The 16843-nt window shown below is 47.2% G+C and overlaps 1 protein-coding gene across 6 annotated transcripts in view; it reads right to left on the reverse strand.

The window, feature by feature from the left end:
- LOC126538383 (uncharacterized) overlaps nt 1-16843 on the reverse strand; it is a 606484-nt gene that overhangs the window by 463087 nt on the left and 126554 nt on the right. For all 6 annotated transcript variants that reach the window (XM_072288044.1, XM_072288042.1, XM_055074756.2 and 3 more), the window contains exon 9: nt 11303-14335. In XM_072288044.1, coding sequence (XP_072144145.1) covers nt 11303-14335 — 3033 coding nt within the window. The remainder of the gene's footprint in view (nt 1-11302; nt 14336-16843) is intronic.

Genomic DNA, 16843 nt, shown 5'->3' on the forward strand with positions numbered 1-16843 from the left:
AGAGCCTTTCTTTCCCGCACCTAAGTAGCCCCGCCTGTCGGCGACGTTAGCAGCGCAGCACTCGCGCCATCTCTCACACTGCGCCCCAACCACATCGACCGCCGCGGGCATCACGCAGGCCACGCGGCGAAGCCGCACTACAGGAGGCGCGCTATGCGGGAAAAACATCAGGGGAGGCGCGAGGGTCGCGCATCCCCACAATGGACAAGCTAGAAGCTATATTGAAGCATCGCTTGAATGAATTAGTTGACCGGCCTGTTGTAAGTATACAAACTAAGCTTCAGGACAAAGCTTAGAGGTCGGTGCGATGAGAACTGAAGGTGGTCGCATGGACGACAGTCTAAAGCCTCTGAACGATGTAGTGGAGTCAACCCGATCTCAACAGCTTGAGTCGCCTACAGTAAACTGCACTTTGAAAGCAAAACAAGAGGTCCTTCAAGGGGAAGTCATTGACCTTGAGCAATAGTCAAAATTAAATAACTTAGAAATAAAGGGGGGTGCCTTGTACCCATGGGGAGGATTGTACCGCAATCCAGGCTGCCGTCGGCGACTAAATTCACTGTAAAGTCTCAGCCACTGATGTCGACACAGTGCATCACGTACCAGCAAAGTCTGGTTATAAGAATATAACCGTGCGGTTTTGCTCTCGACCAAAAAACTGAATTCATGAAGAAGGCGCAAAGGGCCTGACTGAATAGCCGAAGCATATGGTTTTCAGGAGAAAACACGCAGGCAATATTCGTCAATGAGCATCTATCCCCAGACAACAAGCGTTTGTTCTCCAGGACGCTTGCCTTAAAGAAGGGAAAAAGTTGGCAGTTCATCTGGACAGAAAACTGTCAGATCAAAGTGCGGAAATCTCCTTACAGTCGGGTATTTCGCATTGCTTCTCATTCTGATCTATCTATTAATACCTAAGCCTGCATAAGCCTTCCAATTTTCAATCTTTAAGCTCTGTCCAATGGCTTTGTACGTTTTGCCTGAAGAATGCAAGGCTTACTTTTCATCACCCTGCCATTCATTAACCCATTTAAATGCACAAAATCTGCAAAAAAAAAAAAAACCATACATGAATGACATCACAAATTTTTGATTATCTACCCATGATAGTTTCTCTGTTTCTTGCGTTAGCGAAACCTGGCTCTGCGCATTTGACAATAACTTGTATAGCTTTTTTTTTTTTTGTACTCATCCGAGTACTGCCATCCCGTTAACAGTAATCATGGTGGTGCTGCCTTTTTGTTTTTTTTTAATCCTCCGAGTTGCGTTTCTACAGGCAATCTGACTTGACACTCAACTTGGCTAACTGCAAATTTGTTTTGGGTCAAATTTAATGATAAATTTTTTTCACAAGATAAGAAAAACCTAATAGGTGGTCGCATCTATCGTTTACCTTCATCATCTGGAAGCGCATTTTACTTAGGCCTCGGTGATTTGCTGCAGAAACTAACATTCTAGCAGAAAAATGTCATTATCATGGGCGATATTAATATTGACCTTTTAGATACATCCAACTCAGTATTTATTCACTATGTTAGTTGCCTAAATGGGTTTAATAATAATAATAATAATAATAAATGGGTCAAACATTTTACTGGACTCTAGGAGATGTACGAGACGGCGATTGATCATTTTTTCAAAAAGCTTACAAAGGCAGCTTGTAAGCGCTATGGGACGGTAGATAGTAAGCAATGAAGTGTCTCTACCATGCTTCGAAACAGGGATCACAATAGCCTCTTTCCACTTTGATGGGAGATAACCAGCAGCCCAGATAATATTGAGAAGTGTAAGTGGCGTGATTTGTGTGTGGGAGTGCAGGTGCTTAAGCATATTATACATGTTTCTATCGGGGCCCAGTGCAGAGCTCCGACGTACTGATAAGGAAGCTTTAAGTTCAGCAATGGTGAAAGGACGATTATAAGGATCGTTTGGGATGCATGTCCGATTCAGTGGCTTAAGTTCTTCTATTGCTTTATGTTTAAGAAAGTTCTCCGAATAGTGAGTGGAGCTAGACACGCGCTCGAAGTGTTCACCGAGAGCATCAGCCTGGTCTTCTAACTTGTTTTCTTCTTTATCAACAAGGGGCAATGGCTGAAATTGTTGTTGTCTCTTTAGTTACTTCAGCCCGTTCCATACTTCTGCCTCCTGTGTGTAGGAGTTAATGCCGGACAAGAATCCCAGCTGGTCTTCTTTGCTTGCCTTCGCGTCCACCTTCCCTGTGATTTAATGTTTTTAATTTCTATCAGATTGTCTGCAGTGGTGTATCGGCGCAGTGTGCCCCACGTTTTATTTTGTTTTTTCCATGCCTCCTTCCATTCCTCATTCCACCACGGAACTCGTCTTTTGGATGAGCTACCCCTTGATTGTGGGATGAAGTTATTCGCTGCCTCGATGATAAAAGCGGTAAAATATGCTACCGCGTCATCAATACTAAAATCCATGATAATATCTCGTGATAGGTAAGTACATTCCTTAAAATGCTCCCAGTTGGCAGAAGCTAGCTTCCACCAAGGCGTATATGAAGGGCATTGATGTTCTTCAATTAAGTTTAAAAGTATTGGAAAATGGTCACTTCCATATGGATGTTAAATAACACTCCAATCTAGGTAAGGGAAAAGATCTGCAGAGCCAATAGATAGGTCTATGAAAGACTGTGAATCGTGATACATATTATAATAAGTCAGTTCGTTTTTTATTGAAGAGGCATGTTCCCGTTACTTAAAAATTTTTCTACTAATCGACCTCTGGCGTCGCATCGCAAGTCTCCCCACATCGTGTGGTGAGCATTAAAATCTCCCACAAGTATGTAAGGTACGGCAAGTTGGATAATAAGGTTGTAAAAGTCTGTTTTCTTGAGATGATGGTTCGGGGGTATATAAACAGAACAGACAGTGATTAATTTATTAAAAAGAATGGCACGAACTGCCACTGCCTCAAGGGTCGTCTGAAGGGCGACGTGTCGGCAAGCTACAGACTTGCCCGCTATTATTGCTACTCCGCCAGAGGCGTTAGCCTCATCGCGATCATTTCGAACGATGAAGTATTTGCGAAGAAAGCTTGTGTTTGTAGGTTTCATATGTGTCTCCTGAACACACAGCAACTTGGGATTGTGTTTGTGTAGTAGTTCTCTAATGTCGTCGAGGTTATTTAGAAGTCTTCGTACATTCCACTGTAGTATTTGTGTATCCATTATGCTATGTGTGTTTAGCGCTGTGTGTTTAAGACACGAGGATTAGCTCACGGGCCTTTTTCAGGCGCCATGACGGGAGCTTTGTCTCTTTTGGAGCGATCGAGAGTGCCTCACCGCTCCTTAGGCGCTGGTGGCGCCGTCTTGCTGGAGTGGTGTCCATCGCCTCTTGCAAGGCGCTGGACACGCGCTCTTCGGAGCACTTTGTTTGGCGTGAAGGCCTCGGCACGTTGGACGAGGCCTTTGAGACCACCTGCCCGGGGGTAGATGGCCCCTCCTGCTGGGTTAACGTAGCAGCGCCAGCTGCAGCCGCCGGGGCGGCGGATGACATCACTGTCGCCTCACTGGGTGTGGGTCGGACAGCCGCTGGAGACCGTTGTGGCGCTGCTCCCTGACGCGCCACTTCGGCAAATGTGTTCTTGGGCAGGTAGGATACCCGCCTGCATGCCTCCTTGAAAGTTATGTTTTCTCTTACTTTTATCGTTTCAATTTCTTTTTCTTTTTTTCCAGGATGGGCACAACCGCGAGTATGCAGCGTGCTCCCCTTCACAGTTTACACAACGGAGAGAGTTTTCACAAGATTCAGAGGTGTGCTCATGAGCACTGCCTTTCATGCAGGTTTGGCGGCCTCGGCAGCTCTGTGAACTGTGACTGAAACGCTGGCATTTGAAGCAACACAGGGGATTAAGAACATATGGGCGAACACGGAGCTTGATAAACCCGGCCTCGATGGACTCAGGCAGAAAACTTGTGCCAAAAGTAAGTATCAGATGTTTGGTCTGTATTTCCTTATTATCACGCCTCATCTTAATTCGCTTATTGTTTATGACGTTCTGCTCACTGAAGCCCTCCAAGAGCTCAGCCTCAGTCAGCTCGAAGAGATCATCATCGGAGACTATGCCACGAGTGGTATGCATGGTACGATGCGGAGTTACTGTTTCTTTGGCGTCATCAAATGAAACTAGATTGGGTAGCTTTTCATATTGTTTCTGGTTACGGAGCTCCAAGAGGAGATCACCACTTGCCATCCTGGATGCTTTATAACCTGTACCAAAAACTTGGGTAAGAGACTTGGACACGAGGAATGGTGAGATTGTTCGCACGGGTTTGTCTGGTGTTTTGGAGTGGACTACATGGAAACGAGGAAAAGTTTCTTTTTGACAGGCAAAAAATTCGGAGCGCCCCCTCTTGAGGGAGCGATCAGGTAATGGGGGGAAGGAAGAAGCCATAAGAGATTGTAATTTTGGCAGTAACGCCAGCCACCCACCGAGGAGTCCTACAAGGGGACGCTGCAGGACCTGTGAACACTGCCTGCAAACGCCAGCTGTACATTACCACTATAACCAAATATGGAATAACCTAGGTTGCCTACTCACGCAAGGTTAACCCTTGCTGCCTAGAAAAATTGGAAGTAAAGGGAAGACAGAAGAAGACAGGAAAGATGGAAAGAGAGAGAAAGACAAAGGCTGATTGATGGGAGAGAGAGAGAGAGAGACAGGAAAAGGCAACTACCGATTTCCCCCGGGTGGGTCAGTCCGGGGGTGCCGTCTACGTGAAGCCGAGGCCAAAGAGGTGTGTTGCCTCCGCTGAGGGGCCGTAAAGGTCAAAACACCTGGCATCGGCTCAACCCCCAGGATCCCCTTTTTCCCAGACACGGCTAAGCCATGCATGGTTAAATGCGGGAGGGTCCAACCCTCGTGTGCTCTGGTACGTGGTGTCGCAACACACCAAATGCCTGCTGACGCAGACGCCCCTTCGGGGCACAAGAGACCTACTGCAGCCCCAGCCGGTTTCTTACCACCTGTGGTGCCACCCAGTTCTCCCTTTGAGCAAGTAGGCATCGACCTCATAGGACCGTTCCCACGTTCTTCCAAAGGCAGCTGCTGGATCATAGTATGTGCCGACTATCTGACTCGGTTCTACGGGATGCAAGCACTATCCTCTGCAACTGCAGGCAAGGTTTCAAACTTTATGCTGCATTGCATTATATTTCGTCATGGTTCCCCTCGAGTGATCATTAGCAACCGTTGCTGTCAGTTCACAGCTGATGTTGTCGAAAAAATTCTACGTTTGTGCGCCTCCAACTTGCAACACTCAATGTCTTATCACCCGCAGACCAATGGCCTGATAGAATGCACAAACAGAACACTTGTGAACATGATTTCCATGTATGTAAGCTCTGACCACAAGAACTGGGACGAAGTATTGCCATTCGTCACTTACGCATACAACACCGCACAACACAAGACCACTGGATACAGTCCGCTTTTCCTTCCTCACGCTTGTTCGCTGAGGTAAACATTGGACACTATCTTTCCTTTTGGTAAGCACGAGGACGCTTGTATCGTGGAAACGCTCTGCCAAGCGGAAGAGGCTCGGTGCCTCGCTCGATTACGTACTCTAGCTTCACAAAAGCAGTACAAATCTCGATACGATAGTCAACACCAGCAAGTCACTTCTTACGATCTGGGTGACCTAGTGTGGCTATATAAAGCCCAGAGAAACAATTGTCACTCAAACGGCCCAATACAAAGCCAGCACTCAACCGTCGTCCGAGAGGTCCAACCAGCGACCGCGCTGGCCACCCGCTTCAAAAGTTTGCCGCGCCCGGTGACCTCCAGAGGAAAGGAAATATGGCGCCGTGCTGTCTAGCACTTTGTTGCACGTTTGGACCCGTTGCTCGCCAATGCTCCTCCACAGGATGCCGCTGCCTGGAAGCGCAGCATCTTGACTTGTCAAGGGAGTGTTAGAGCGCTGTGCCTTTCGGCGCAGCCCCGGGTTTGTCCAAAGGGCGTTTGCAGGATAAATTCTTCATCTTGTAGATTTAGAATCCGGGCTGGTTGTAAGGGCACAACAGTGACTGCAAAATGTGGCTATCTACTATCTGCAGACAATGTTCTTTCACCAAGCCTGAGGGATGGTTCAGGACTCCTTTAAGAAAAAAATGCATTTTTGCAAATTACGCAACCAGCTGGAAATAATCGCGTGCAAAAAATTTCCCCCAAAATTCGTCTGTTGTAGCTGATAGTCAGTTACAGCAGAGTCCGCTAAAACCGGAATTCATCGCACTGATAATATAAGCAGGGTAAACTAATTAAGACGAATGGTCAGATATATTCAAAAGTATACTGTATACAGATTCGTTGTAACGGGCTTGGACCGTATTACTGAGAATGTTCTTAGAATCGCAAAATCCGCCAATCGGGATGGTTGCACCCTCTTCTGACGTAGCTGTTGACGACAATGCAACAAAGCAAGCAAGCAATTTTTTTCCTATTTTTGACACACTATAAGTTCCCTGGTGCATGCAGCGCAATATCTGACTCACGTGTTCACAGCAGTGTAGTCTGCAGATTGGAAACGTTTTCTTATTATGTTTGTAGGGATGCGCGACTCTCACGCGTCCCCTGATATGTTGGTATTCCTGCACAGCTCGCGTGGCGTGGCGCCCGCGGCGGTCGGAGTGGTTGAGGCGCAGCGCGAGAGATGGCGCGAGTGTTGCGCTGCTAACGCCGCCTTACGGCAGGGTTACTTGGGGGCGCAGGGGAGAACAGGCTCCCTCTTTCCCGGTGGATCGGCGAACAGCGTGGACGTCCCGCGCGCGCGCCGACCCATGCTTCTGGAAGACCGCCTCGCGTGGCCTGCCTTCGAACGCGCCACCATTCACGTGACCGTACGCGCAAACGACCGGGCGTTGGGATCCAGCATGGGGCGAACATATTTGCTCGCCATCCGGTCGCGGTGAGTCGGACTTCTAGATTTGTCGTGCGCCCATCAGCATGTTTTGTGGATAGCAACTCGGCTAGCAGGCATTGATCAATGAAAGGTGCAATAAATGCCCTTGTGATTGTTTGCACTACTGTGTTGTCATTCCTATGTCCCAAGAGCACACGGAGGAGAATCCCACATGTTCAAAACGTGCTTCAGCATCCCTTAAAATGTCATCATCATCATCAGCCTGGCTACGCCCACTCCCATACTTCTCCAACTACCCCGGTCATGCACTAGTCGTGGCCATGTTGTCCCTGCAAACTTCTTAATCTCATCCGCCCACCTAACTTTCTCTCGCCCCCTGCTACGCTTCCCTTTTCTTGGAATCCAGTCCGTAACCCTTAATGACCATCGGTTATCTTCCCTCCTCATTACATGCCTTGCCCATGCCCATTTCTTTTTCTTGATTTCAACTAAGATGTCATTAACTTGCATTTGTTTCCTCACCCAGTCTGCTCTCTTCTTATTCCCCTTAACGTTACACCCATCATTCTTCTTTCCATAGCTCGTTCCGTCGTCCTCAATTTAAGCAGAACCCTTTTCATAACCCTCCAGGTTTTTGCCCCATTGGCGAGTACTGGTAAGACACAGCTGTTATACACTTTTCTTTTGAGGGATAAAGGCAACCTGCTGTTCATGATCTGAGAATGCCTGCCAAATGCACTCCAGCCCATTCTTATTCTTCTGGTTATTGCAGTCTCATGATCCAGATCCGCAGTCACTATCTGCCCTAAGTAGATGTATTCCCTTACCACTTCCAGTGCTTCACTACTATCATAAAGTGCTGTTCTCTTCCGAGACTGTTAAACATTACTTTAGTTTTCTGCAGATTAACTTTTAGACCAACCCTTCCATTTTGCCTCTCCAGGTCAGTGAGCATGCATTGCAATTAGTCCCCTGAGTTACCAAGCAAGGCAATATCATCAGGAAATCGCAAGTTACTCAGGCATTCTCCATTAACTTTTATCCCCAATTCTTCTCAATCCAGGTCTCTGAATACCTCCTGTAAATATGCTGTGAATAGCATTGGAGAAATCGTATCTCCCTGCCTGACGCCTTTCTTAATTAGGGTTTTGTTGTTTTCTTTATGGAGGACTACGGTGGCTATGGAGCCGCTATAAATATCTTTCAGTACTTTTACATATGGCAGGTCTACACCCTCATCCCGCAATGCCTGCATGACTGCTGAGGTTTCGCCTGAATAAAATGCTTCCTCGTAATCAATGAAAGCTATATGTAAGGGTTGGTTATATTCTGCGCATTTCTCTTTCACCTGACTCATGGTGTGAATATAGTCTATTGTTCAGTAGCCTTTACGAAATCCTGCCTCGTCCTTTGATTGACAAAAGTCTAAGGTGTTCCTGATTCTATTTGCAATTACCTAAGTAAATACTTTGTAGGCAACGGAAAGTAAGCTGATCGGTCTATAATTTTTCGTCTTTAGCATCCCCTTTCTTATGGAATAAGATTATGTTGGCGTTCTTCCAAGATGCCGGTACGTTCGAGGTCATGAGGCGTTGCTTATACAGGGTGGCCAGTTTTTCTAGAACAATCTGCCCACCATCCTTCAACAAATCTGCTGTTACCTGATCCTCCGGATTTGCCTTCCTCCTTTGCACAGCTCTCACAGCTTTCTTTACTTCTTCCGGCGTTACTTGGGGGATGTCAAATTCTTCTAGGCTATTCCCTCTTCCATTATCGTCATGGGTGCAACTGGTACTGTATAAATCTCTACAGAGCTCCTCAGCCATTTGAACTATCTTATCCATATTAGTAATAATATTGCCGGCTTTGCCTCTAAACGTATACATCTGATTCTTGTCTATTCCTAGTTTCTTCTTCACTGCTTTTAGACTTCCTCCGTTCCTGAGAGCATGATCAATTCTATCCATATTATACTTACTTATGTCAGCTATCTTACGCTTGATTAACTTGGAAAGTTCTGCCAGTTCTATTCTAGCTGCAGGGTTAGAGGCTTTCATGCATTGGTGTTTCTTGATCAGATCTTTCATCTCCTGCGATAGCTTACTGGTATCCTGTCTAACAGAGTTACCACCGACTTCTATTGCACACTCCTTAATGAGGCCCATAAGAGTGTCGTTCATTGCTTCAACACTAAGGTCCTCTTCCTGTGTTAAAGGCAAATACCTGTTCTGTAGCTTGATCCGGAATTCCTCCATTTTCCCTCTTAGTGCTAACTCATTGATCGGCTTCTTATGTACCAGTTTCTTCCATTCCCTCCTCAAGTCTAGGCTAATTCGAGATCTTACCATCCTATTGTCACTGCAGCGCACTTTGCCGAGCACGTCCACATCTTGTATGATGCCAGGGTTAGCGCAGAGTATGAGGTCTATTTCATTTCTAGTCTCGCCATTCGAGCTCCTCCACATCCTCTTTCGGCTATCCCGCTTGAGGAAGAAGGTATTCATTATCCACATATTATGCCGTTCTGCAAACTCTACTAATAACTCTCCCCTGCTATTCCTAGAGCCTATACCATATTCCTCCACTGACTTGTCTCCAGCAGGCTTCTTGCCTACCTTGGCATTGAAGTCGCCCATGAGTTTAGTGTATTTTGTTTTGACTTTACCCATCGGCAATGCCACGTCTTCATAGATGCTTTCGACTTCGTGGTCATTACGACTGGATGACCTGGACGACCTTCAATTTGTACCTCTTATTAAGTTTCACAACAGGACCTGCCACCCTCTCGTTAATGCTATATAATTCCTGTATGTTACCAGCTATATCCTTATTAATCAGGAATCCTACTCCAATTCTCGTCTCTCCGCTAAACCCTGGTAGCACCGGACGTGACCACTTTTTAGCACTGTATATGCTTCTTTTGTCCCCCCTAACTTCACTGAGTCATATTATATCCCATTTACTGCCCTCTAATTCCTCCAATCACACTGCTAGACTCGCCTAAAGAGATAATGTTCTAGCGTTAAACGTTGCCAGGTTCAGATTCCAATGGTGGCCTGTCCAGACACAGGTATTCTTAGCACCTTCCGCTGCATCACAGGTCTGACCGACGTCGTGGTCAGTTGCTTCGCAGCTACTGGGGACCAAGGGCCGGGGTTTGATTGTTGTATTCACATAGGAGGTTGTGGCCAAGTACTGCACCAGGGTGGCCAATCCTGCTCTGGTAAGGGAGTGCGTTTGGTCACCGGGATCAGGCCGCACTCCAGGCCTGTTTATGTAATTTTATCGACACGCGGATTCTTTTTTTTTTTTATCCGGTGGAAAATAGCGCGGCACCGGGATTCGAACCATGGTCCTCTTGCATGTGAAGCGGATGCTCTATCTCTACGCCATCGCTGCATCTTTGAAAATGTAAAGACAGTCAAATTTTGTTAATTCAACCCTACTTGGGACTGACAAAATTGATTGAATTATCCGAAGAGTCGAATAAAACAAGATTAAGAAGAAACGTCAGAACACACTGCTGATTCATTTGGCAGCGTTTGCCCAATCTTAATACGACCCCAAATGCAGCATGCACCTGCTTTCTATGTGTTAAAAATAAAAACTAATGTATAAGTTACATCAAAACTTGTAAACAAAGTAGAAACCTAACACACAGCCGATTTCTTACAAGAAAATTGGACAAGAGTGTAATATCTGCTGCACTGTGGCAGCAATTTTTTTAAAACCTAGCTTCGCAGCAGAATTTTTAAAGTAATCTTTGCTGTAATACAACTAGTTTATGCGGTAAAGCATATGGAAATGCCCCGAACGCGGCTTTGATTTTGTGTGCAACTTCATTGTGCAGGCAATTTCCAACCCAATTTTTTTACAAGAATAAAAAAAGAAAAGTGTGCGTTATAATGAAGAAAATACCTTTATTGGACATTGTGAGCTAGCGCTACTGTTTAAAACTCTTCCTAGGGCAGGCACAAGATGGGAGTTTTCGGCAGGACATCGCAGGTGTTCACTGCCCCCTAAGCTCAGCCGAGACGTGCTGCTACTAAAGGGGTCAGGTGCACGCTTGTTGACTGGTCAAGTTCAGATTATCCAGCAAAGACCAATTTTAGGATCAAGATAATGAAAGTTTGGGCCCATAGAAATGCATGGGCACCAGCTGAGACCTTCAGTCCGGATCAAATTAACCCAAAAAATATGAGCCAGAATCGAATTAACGTGTCTAGTGTAAGAAAAAAATTATATTTTTTTAACATTCAATACTTAGAACTCATTTACATTCTTCGTTGACTTTACTGACAGTACTGGAGACCAGGGCACAATGCACTTGCCCCTGCAGCAGTAAAGACCTTGACAGAGCGCAGATACGCAAAGCTGTCGCATTGGCTGCGAAACATGGCATGCTCTGCATGTACTCACCTCTTGGCTGTTATTCTTTTTTGGACGACCCCTCCTCCTCTTGGGCTCTGGGGATGGTGGACTGTTTTCCAGGGGTGGTGACTGGCTGCGCTTGGTTGGCTTCCCCTTGAGTCTGCGGCCTGCAACCTCGCCTGTAGCTTCAAGGTGCTGCCCAGCACTAGAGCTGGAGCTGCCTGCCTCCTCGTCCACGAGAGTTGTCTGCCCTGACGCGACAGGCAAAACGTCCTCTCTCTGTGAAGTGATGACAGGAGGCCTGAGCTGTTGTGGCAATGAAGTTGGCTTGAATCGTAGTTGAAATCGCTTTGGTCGCTGACGCTTCACTGCAGGTCGGCCTGCAATCTTCGACCAAGGTTTCACAAGTGGGCGCAATGTGGACGACCTGGAGCCCAGTTTCAGCTCAACTGTGAATTGCAAGGTGGGCTTGTCACCAGGTCGAAAACTCGTGCGCGATTGCTCGAATGTGCGACAGGTGACATTGCAAGCCAGCCTCTTCAGCTGCTGCATCCCGTCCGAGACAACCAACTGCACAGGGATCTGGGCACAAGTGGAGGCCGCCACGCGACGGCCTCCGCTAACCACTAAAAAATGACCGGCAGCATCTTCCGCATCAGCCTGCGACTCGCCAGTTCCAGCCCTGCCCATACTTCTGACCTCTTCTTCGGGTACCGACTCCACAATGTGTAAAGCCTCGCAACTAGATGCAGAGTCTGCATCGTCCATGAAAACATCACTGTCATCCCTGCTACAAGGAAGCGTCAAATAAACTGGTTCAACAGCATCCCCTTTACATGCTTTGAATCTTTTAGCTGCTGGAGAGAGAGGGCTTTCCTCAGCAGGTGGCTTCTCCGAGTCACTCTGCCCAGAAGAATTGGCCAAGCTATGCTGCTCCGACATGCCTTTGCCCTGAGTCTTATGACTAGGCACACCTTCGGGCATTGAGAGCAGAAGACATGTCTGCTTGACACCCATTTCTGGAGATGCTTTACTTGAAACCTTAGCAAATATCTCCTCTGAACGTAAAGCTTTTTGCTCCTCAATTTGTTGGTCATTTGTGGAGGCAGTGTCCAATGATGGCACTAAAACATGCATAGGATGCGGCTGACTAGAAACTATGAAGGTGTTGCCGTCTTGAGCACTCTGCTGCACACTTCCTTCTGTCACAGTAGTAGGCTCCAGTGGCGCCCTGGCTGCACCTGGGTATCGTGCAGAAGAGGCCAGTGGTTCCACACAACTGGCATCCTGCTGGTCCAGCCTGCTAGATTCTAGCTCAACTTGATTGGTGCTTCGTTCCAGGGCCTGCTGCTGCTGCTGTGCATGCATGTCTTGAGATCCTTGTCCCACAGCGCCCTCATCTTCACATGCTGCCAGTGATTCTTCACCTGTGCCTTCCAGTGCAACCTCAGAGGTCACACCTGCCTCACGTTGAGCAACATCGTGTTGAGGAACCACCTGTTCCGGCGAACTATCCGGCCCCTGCAGGTGAAAAGCGTAGCTTCCCTCACACTGTGACACAGACTGGCCTTCAACACTGAGATGACGTTCGGGCTCCAGGCTCTGGCCAAACTCTTGTTGTGGAATATTGCATGAATGCAGGTTGCAAAGCTCTTTGCAATATCTCCTCTGGGGCTCTTGCTCAGCCCTAGGATCTACTGGATGCACCTCTCCAGGAACTTGATGCTGCTCTTGGAGATGCTCAGCTGGAACAGTGGATTCTCCAGGAACAGGCAAACCTTCGACAGAGTTACATACTGATGTGCTCCCATGACAAGTATGCTGCTGTAAGCCTTCTTGTGACTTGATTACCGCAGGCAAGCTGCCATCTGCAGATGCCTCATCTGCAGGGTGACGTTCTACTATGACCACATCCAGTTGATCCAAGCAAGCTGAACTGTCTTGAGCTGGTATTGGAGGAGCTACAAGTGGTGCCTCGCACATCACTGCAGCAACATCTTCTGCTGCATTGCTTGCCACTTTCTCCCCTGATTGCTCAGTAGTGTTGGGCTCTACCTCGACTGGACTACCCTGTTGCTCTTTGCTGCATTCTGGATCCTCAGTGTGAGCAGAAGTTGCCTCTTGCACTAACACCTTTCCAGCAGCCTGAGCACCATCATCGAGAGTTGCTGCTTGCACTGTGGCTGTCTGAACTTCAGGTGGCAGCTGCTCATTCACTTTCTGACTAATGCTGTGCGCAGCTGGCAGCTGGCCTGCTGTCACAGGCTGTGGAGTCACCAGTGCCTGTCCTGCTGGCAGCAGCATGACCGGCTGCACAGGCTGTGTTGAGCTCCCTGCCTGCACAATCACTGGCTGCTGCTGCTGCTGCTGCTGCTGCTGCTGCTGCTGCAGTGCAGTCAAGTGAATAGGCTGTGGCACCAGGCACTCTTCCAGTGCTGGCTGGGAGGCAGCCAATGACTTCTGTAGGGCCAGCAGCTGGGCGAGCTGGTGCTGCTGCAGTGGCTGCCCCAGTAGCACAGCCTGGCTCACTGGCACCAGAAACTGCTGGGGCAAGCCCGGCTGCTGCACCATCAGCTGTGGGATGGGTGGCAGCTCTGCTACACCACGTGGTTGGGCTGGGACTGCTGCTGCCTGTGGTGGTCCCTCTTGAACTGTTGCCAGCACAAACTGCTGCAGCAGCTGCTCAGGTGCTGCAGTCTTCTCTGCAGTTGAGTGCAGTGTCACCGAATGCTCGACTTGTGAAGGCTGTGGCTCTGCAACGGCTGAAGCCTGCGTGGTTGGCACCTCAGAGGAAACCAGCTGCTGCTGGCTCTGCTGCTTCACTGGCACGACTGGTGTGCCGCCATCGTCTTCTTCATCAGATGACGAGGCACGGCTTGAACAGACTATGCTGACCGCCAGCGGCCTGCCAGCCACTTTGGCCTGTGCAGGTGCCAGCAGGCGAGTCCTCTTCAGGATCGCCGGAGGAGCAATCGTACCAGCTGGCGGTAGCTCAGGGCGGACAGGCAGCATCGGAGGTAGGTCATCCGTCTGGCACGAGCAGTCCACACGCCTCCCAAAGAAACGGTCCACCTCAGCCGGCTGCAAGCACCAAAAGAATAGTTGAGGCGCACTTTTGCATTCATTGGCTTTGCCAGTGGATACAAAGAGGATCCATTTTGATTAATGTTCGTAAAAAATTAAAACGTGACCAATAGTAATCAATCTTGGAATTAAACAGGAACAAAGAGCAAGGAAAACACAGATTCACAACTGAAGCTCTACATTAAGAGAAGGCAAAATAGGTCTTAACGCTATCTTCCCTTATTTTTGATGCCAATTCGATGTGGCATGCTTGTTTAATTTTTTCTTCACATTCTAAGAATGCAAGTATTTTTCTGTACGTTCATTATTTTGTCAGATAATTAAAGGAACAGTTCTATTGTTTTCTAGAACAATGAACAAACAACAACTGCAGAAAAATATACATATGGCACTCAGATCAATACTAGAAAGCATAAGACACAATGCTGGAAGCATGCTTATGATTGGGCAATTATTTCTCGTTTTATAGCCATACCTGCCAACGTGGCAAGATAAAAAATCGGGAGACCTTTATTTGCACCAACAGGGGGGGGTGTTCGATGCATCCTTTTGCAGGGACCTTGCAGTAGCAGACTTTGCTCACTTCAAAAATTTGTCGGCGTAGCTTTGCTCAAGACATGGTCCAGACTGACGGCCCTTCACTAGCAGCAGGTGTTGGCGGGTTGTGTTGCACATTGAGAGCGGAATTCAGTCCTAGTTTCTCGCGCCATGCTAAAAATCCTCTCACACTATGCCTTGCTATGCGGTATCACGAGTAAATCAAGCATCACCTTAGCAACTCGGTGAAGCATGTTTTTCATCAGTGTCTTTCATTTTTCCTACCAGAGACCACTGCACACGTCCCATCTTTCTTAATTCAGAATGTCCTCTTGAAGACTGTATGCCTGTACTGTGGCAAACTCAGCTTCGAGAGCATCTAAAGCGTCTTCAGCAGATTCATTGGAATCTCGGGGCAACAGCTGAGGGAAACTCTGAATAAAGAAATGAAGATTCGAGAGTGATGCCTGTGATTTCAGGTTGGCCACTTCCGCATTTTTCAGAGTTTCATTTCAGAGCCGTGTACACATTTATAACGCTTCGCCTCATCGAATTTCGTAAACATTTTTCGCACAAGAGGCCCAACGTGGTCGTTGACACCTAAGGGGTAGGTTGTGTTCGACGAGGAATCCCGTAAACAGGCACTCCACACATATGACACTGTCATTGCAGTTGTTCCTGAGAAAGTTCACTATGTTGTCTTGCTGCTCAGCGGTGCGAACATAGCTTTGATGCTTCGCAATGCTGCCGGCCTTATAATTTCATGCATCCAGTGCTCAGTCACATGAAACCTTGCAATGGGACAGTATACAGTAAAACCTTGTTAATTCGACCCTCCATAGTTCAAGATAAACGGATAATTCGGCCTCTTACTGTGGTCCCAGTAGGCGTATGCATTATTCAATGCACTCAAACTCCCATTAATTTGGACGTATATGGCCGAACATCAGTTAATTCCGACAACTCTACGAGATTGCCGAGTGTGGAGAGCCGCAAATGTGCGAAGCGGCGAAGTCTGCATTGGTATAATCATCAGCTTCGTGGCTATTTGTGCCTTTTAAGCCTTTATTCTTTCACATGCCTTCACGATAGTAGCATCGACAGCGACCGCGGTTTCGTCCACAGCGGTTGCGACAAACAGTAGTTTAGTTTTGACTTGGTACAAAGCTCTCGAGGCTACATTGCGATGGGTGGACGATTTGTTGGCGAACAGCTCACTGGCGAAAAAATAACCAGGATGCGTGTGTGGTAGTAAAAATCATGCCAAATGAAGCGCAATGCCACAGCTGCGCTTCACCTTTGCCACCACGAGTTCTATCTAATCAGTCATGATATGATCAGAATTACAGCTTCTGCACTGATTTTTTACAAAATAAAAACAGGATTTGCCGATTCATTCAGTAAATAAAAGTGTATTCATGCAGTAAGCATTTGTTTATTGTTTTTTTGATACCCTTAATAATTCAGACATTTGGTAAATTCGGCCATTGTGTTCGGTGCCGTGCGATCCGAATTAACGAGGTTTTATTGTAGTAGACATCCGTTAATTCAACCCTGACACGACCGACAAAATTGATCAAATTTATTGCGTGTTGCATTAAACGATATGCAGAAAAAACTACAAAGCACACTGCTGATTCATTTGGCAGCATTTTTCCAACTCTAACATCACCCCAAATCAAATGCACGCCCACTTCTTATGTGCCCAAAGTAGAAATCTAACGAGCACCAGATATTTTAGCAAGAAAGAAATGTACAAGGGTCTAATATGTGTTGCACAACGGGGGCTGGTTTCCTAAAGTCAGCCTATACATCTCATCTACAGTCGCCGACCGTTTATTCGGACCTCAAGGGGACTGCGGAAATGTCCGAATAAACAGGTGTCCGAATAAACGGGTGTCCGAAAAAGCAGATTAAGAAACAAAAAAAAAAGTCCTTTATTTCCACGCACTTATTCGGGCTCGGCAG

This window comes from Dermacentor andersoni, chromosome 4 (assembly GCF_023375885.2).
Source record: "Dermacentor andersoni chromosome 4, qqDerAnde1_hic_scaffold, whole genome shotgun sequence".
Taxonomy (NCBI): domain Eukaryota; kingdom Metazoa; phylum Arthropoda; class Arachnida; order Ixodida; family Ixodidae; genus Dermacentor; species Dermacentor andersoni.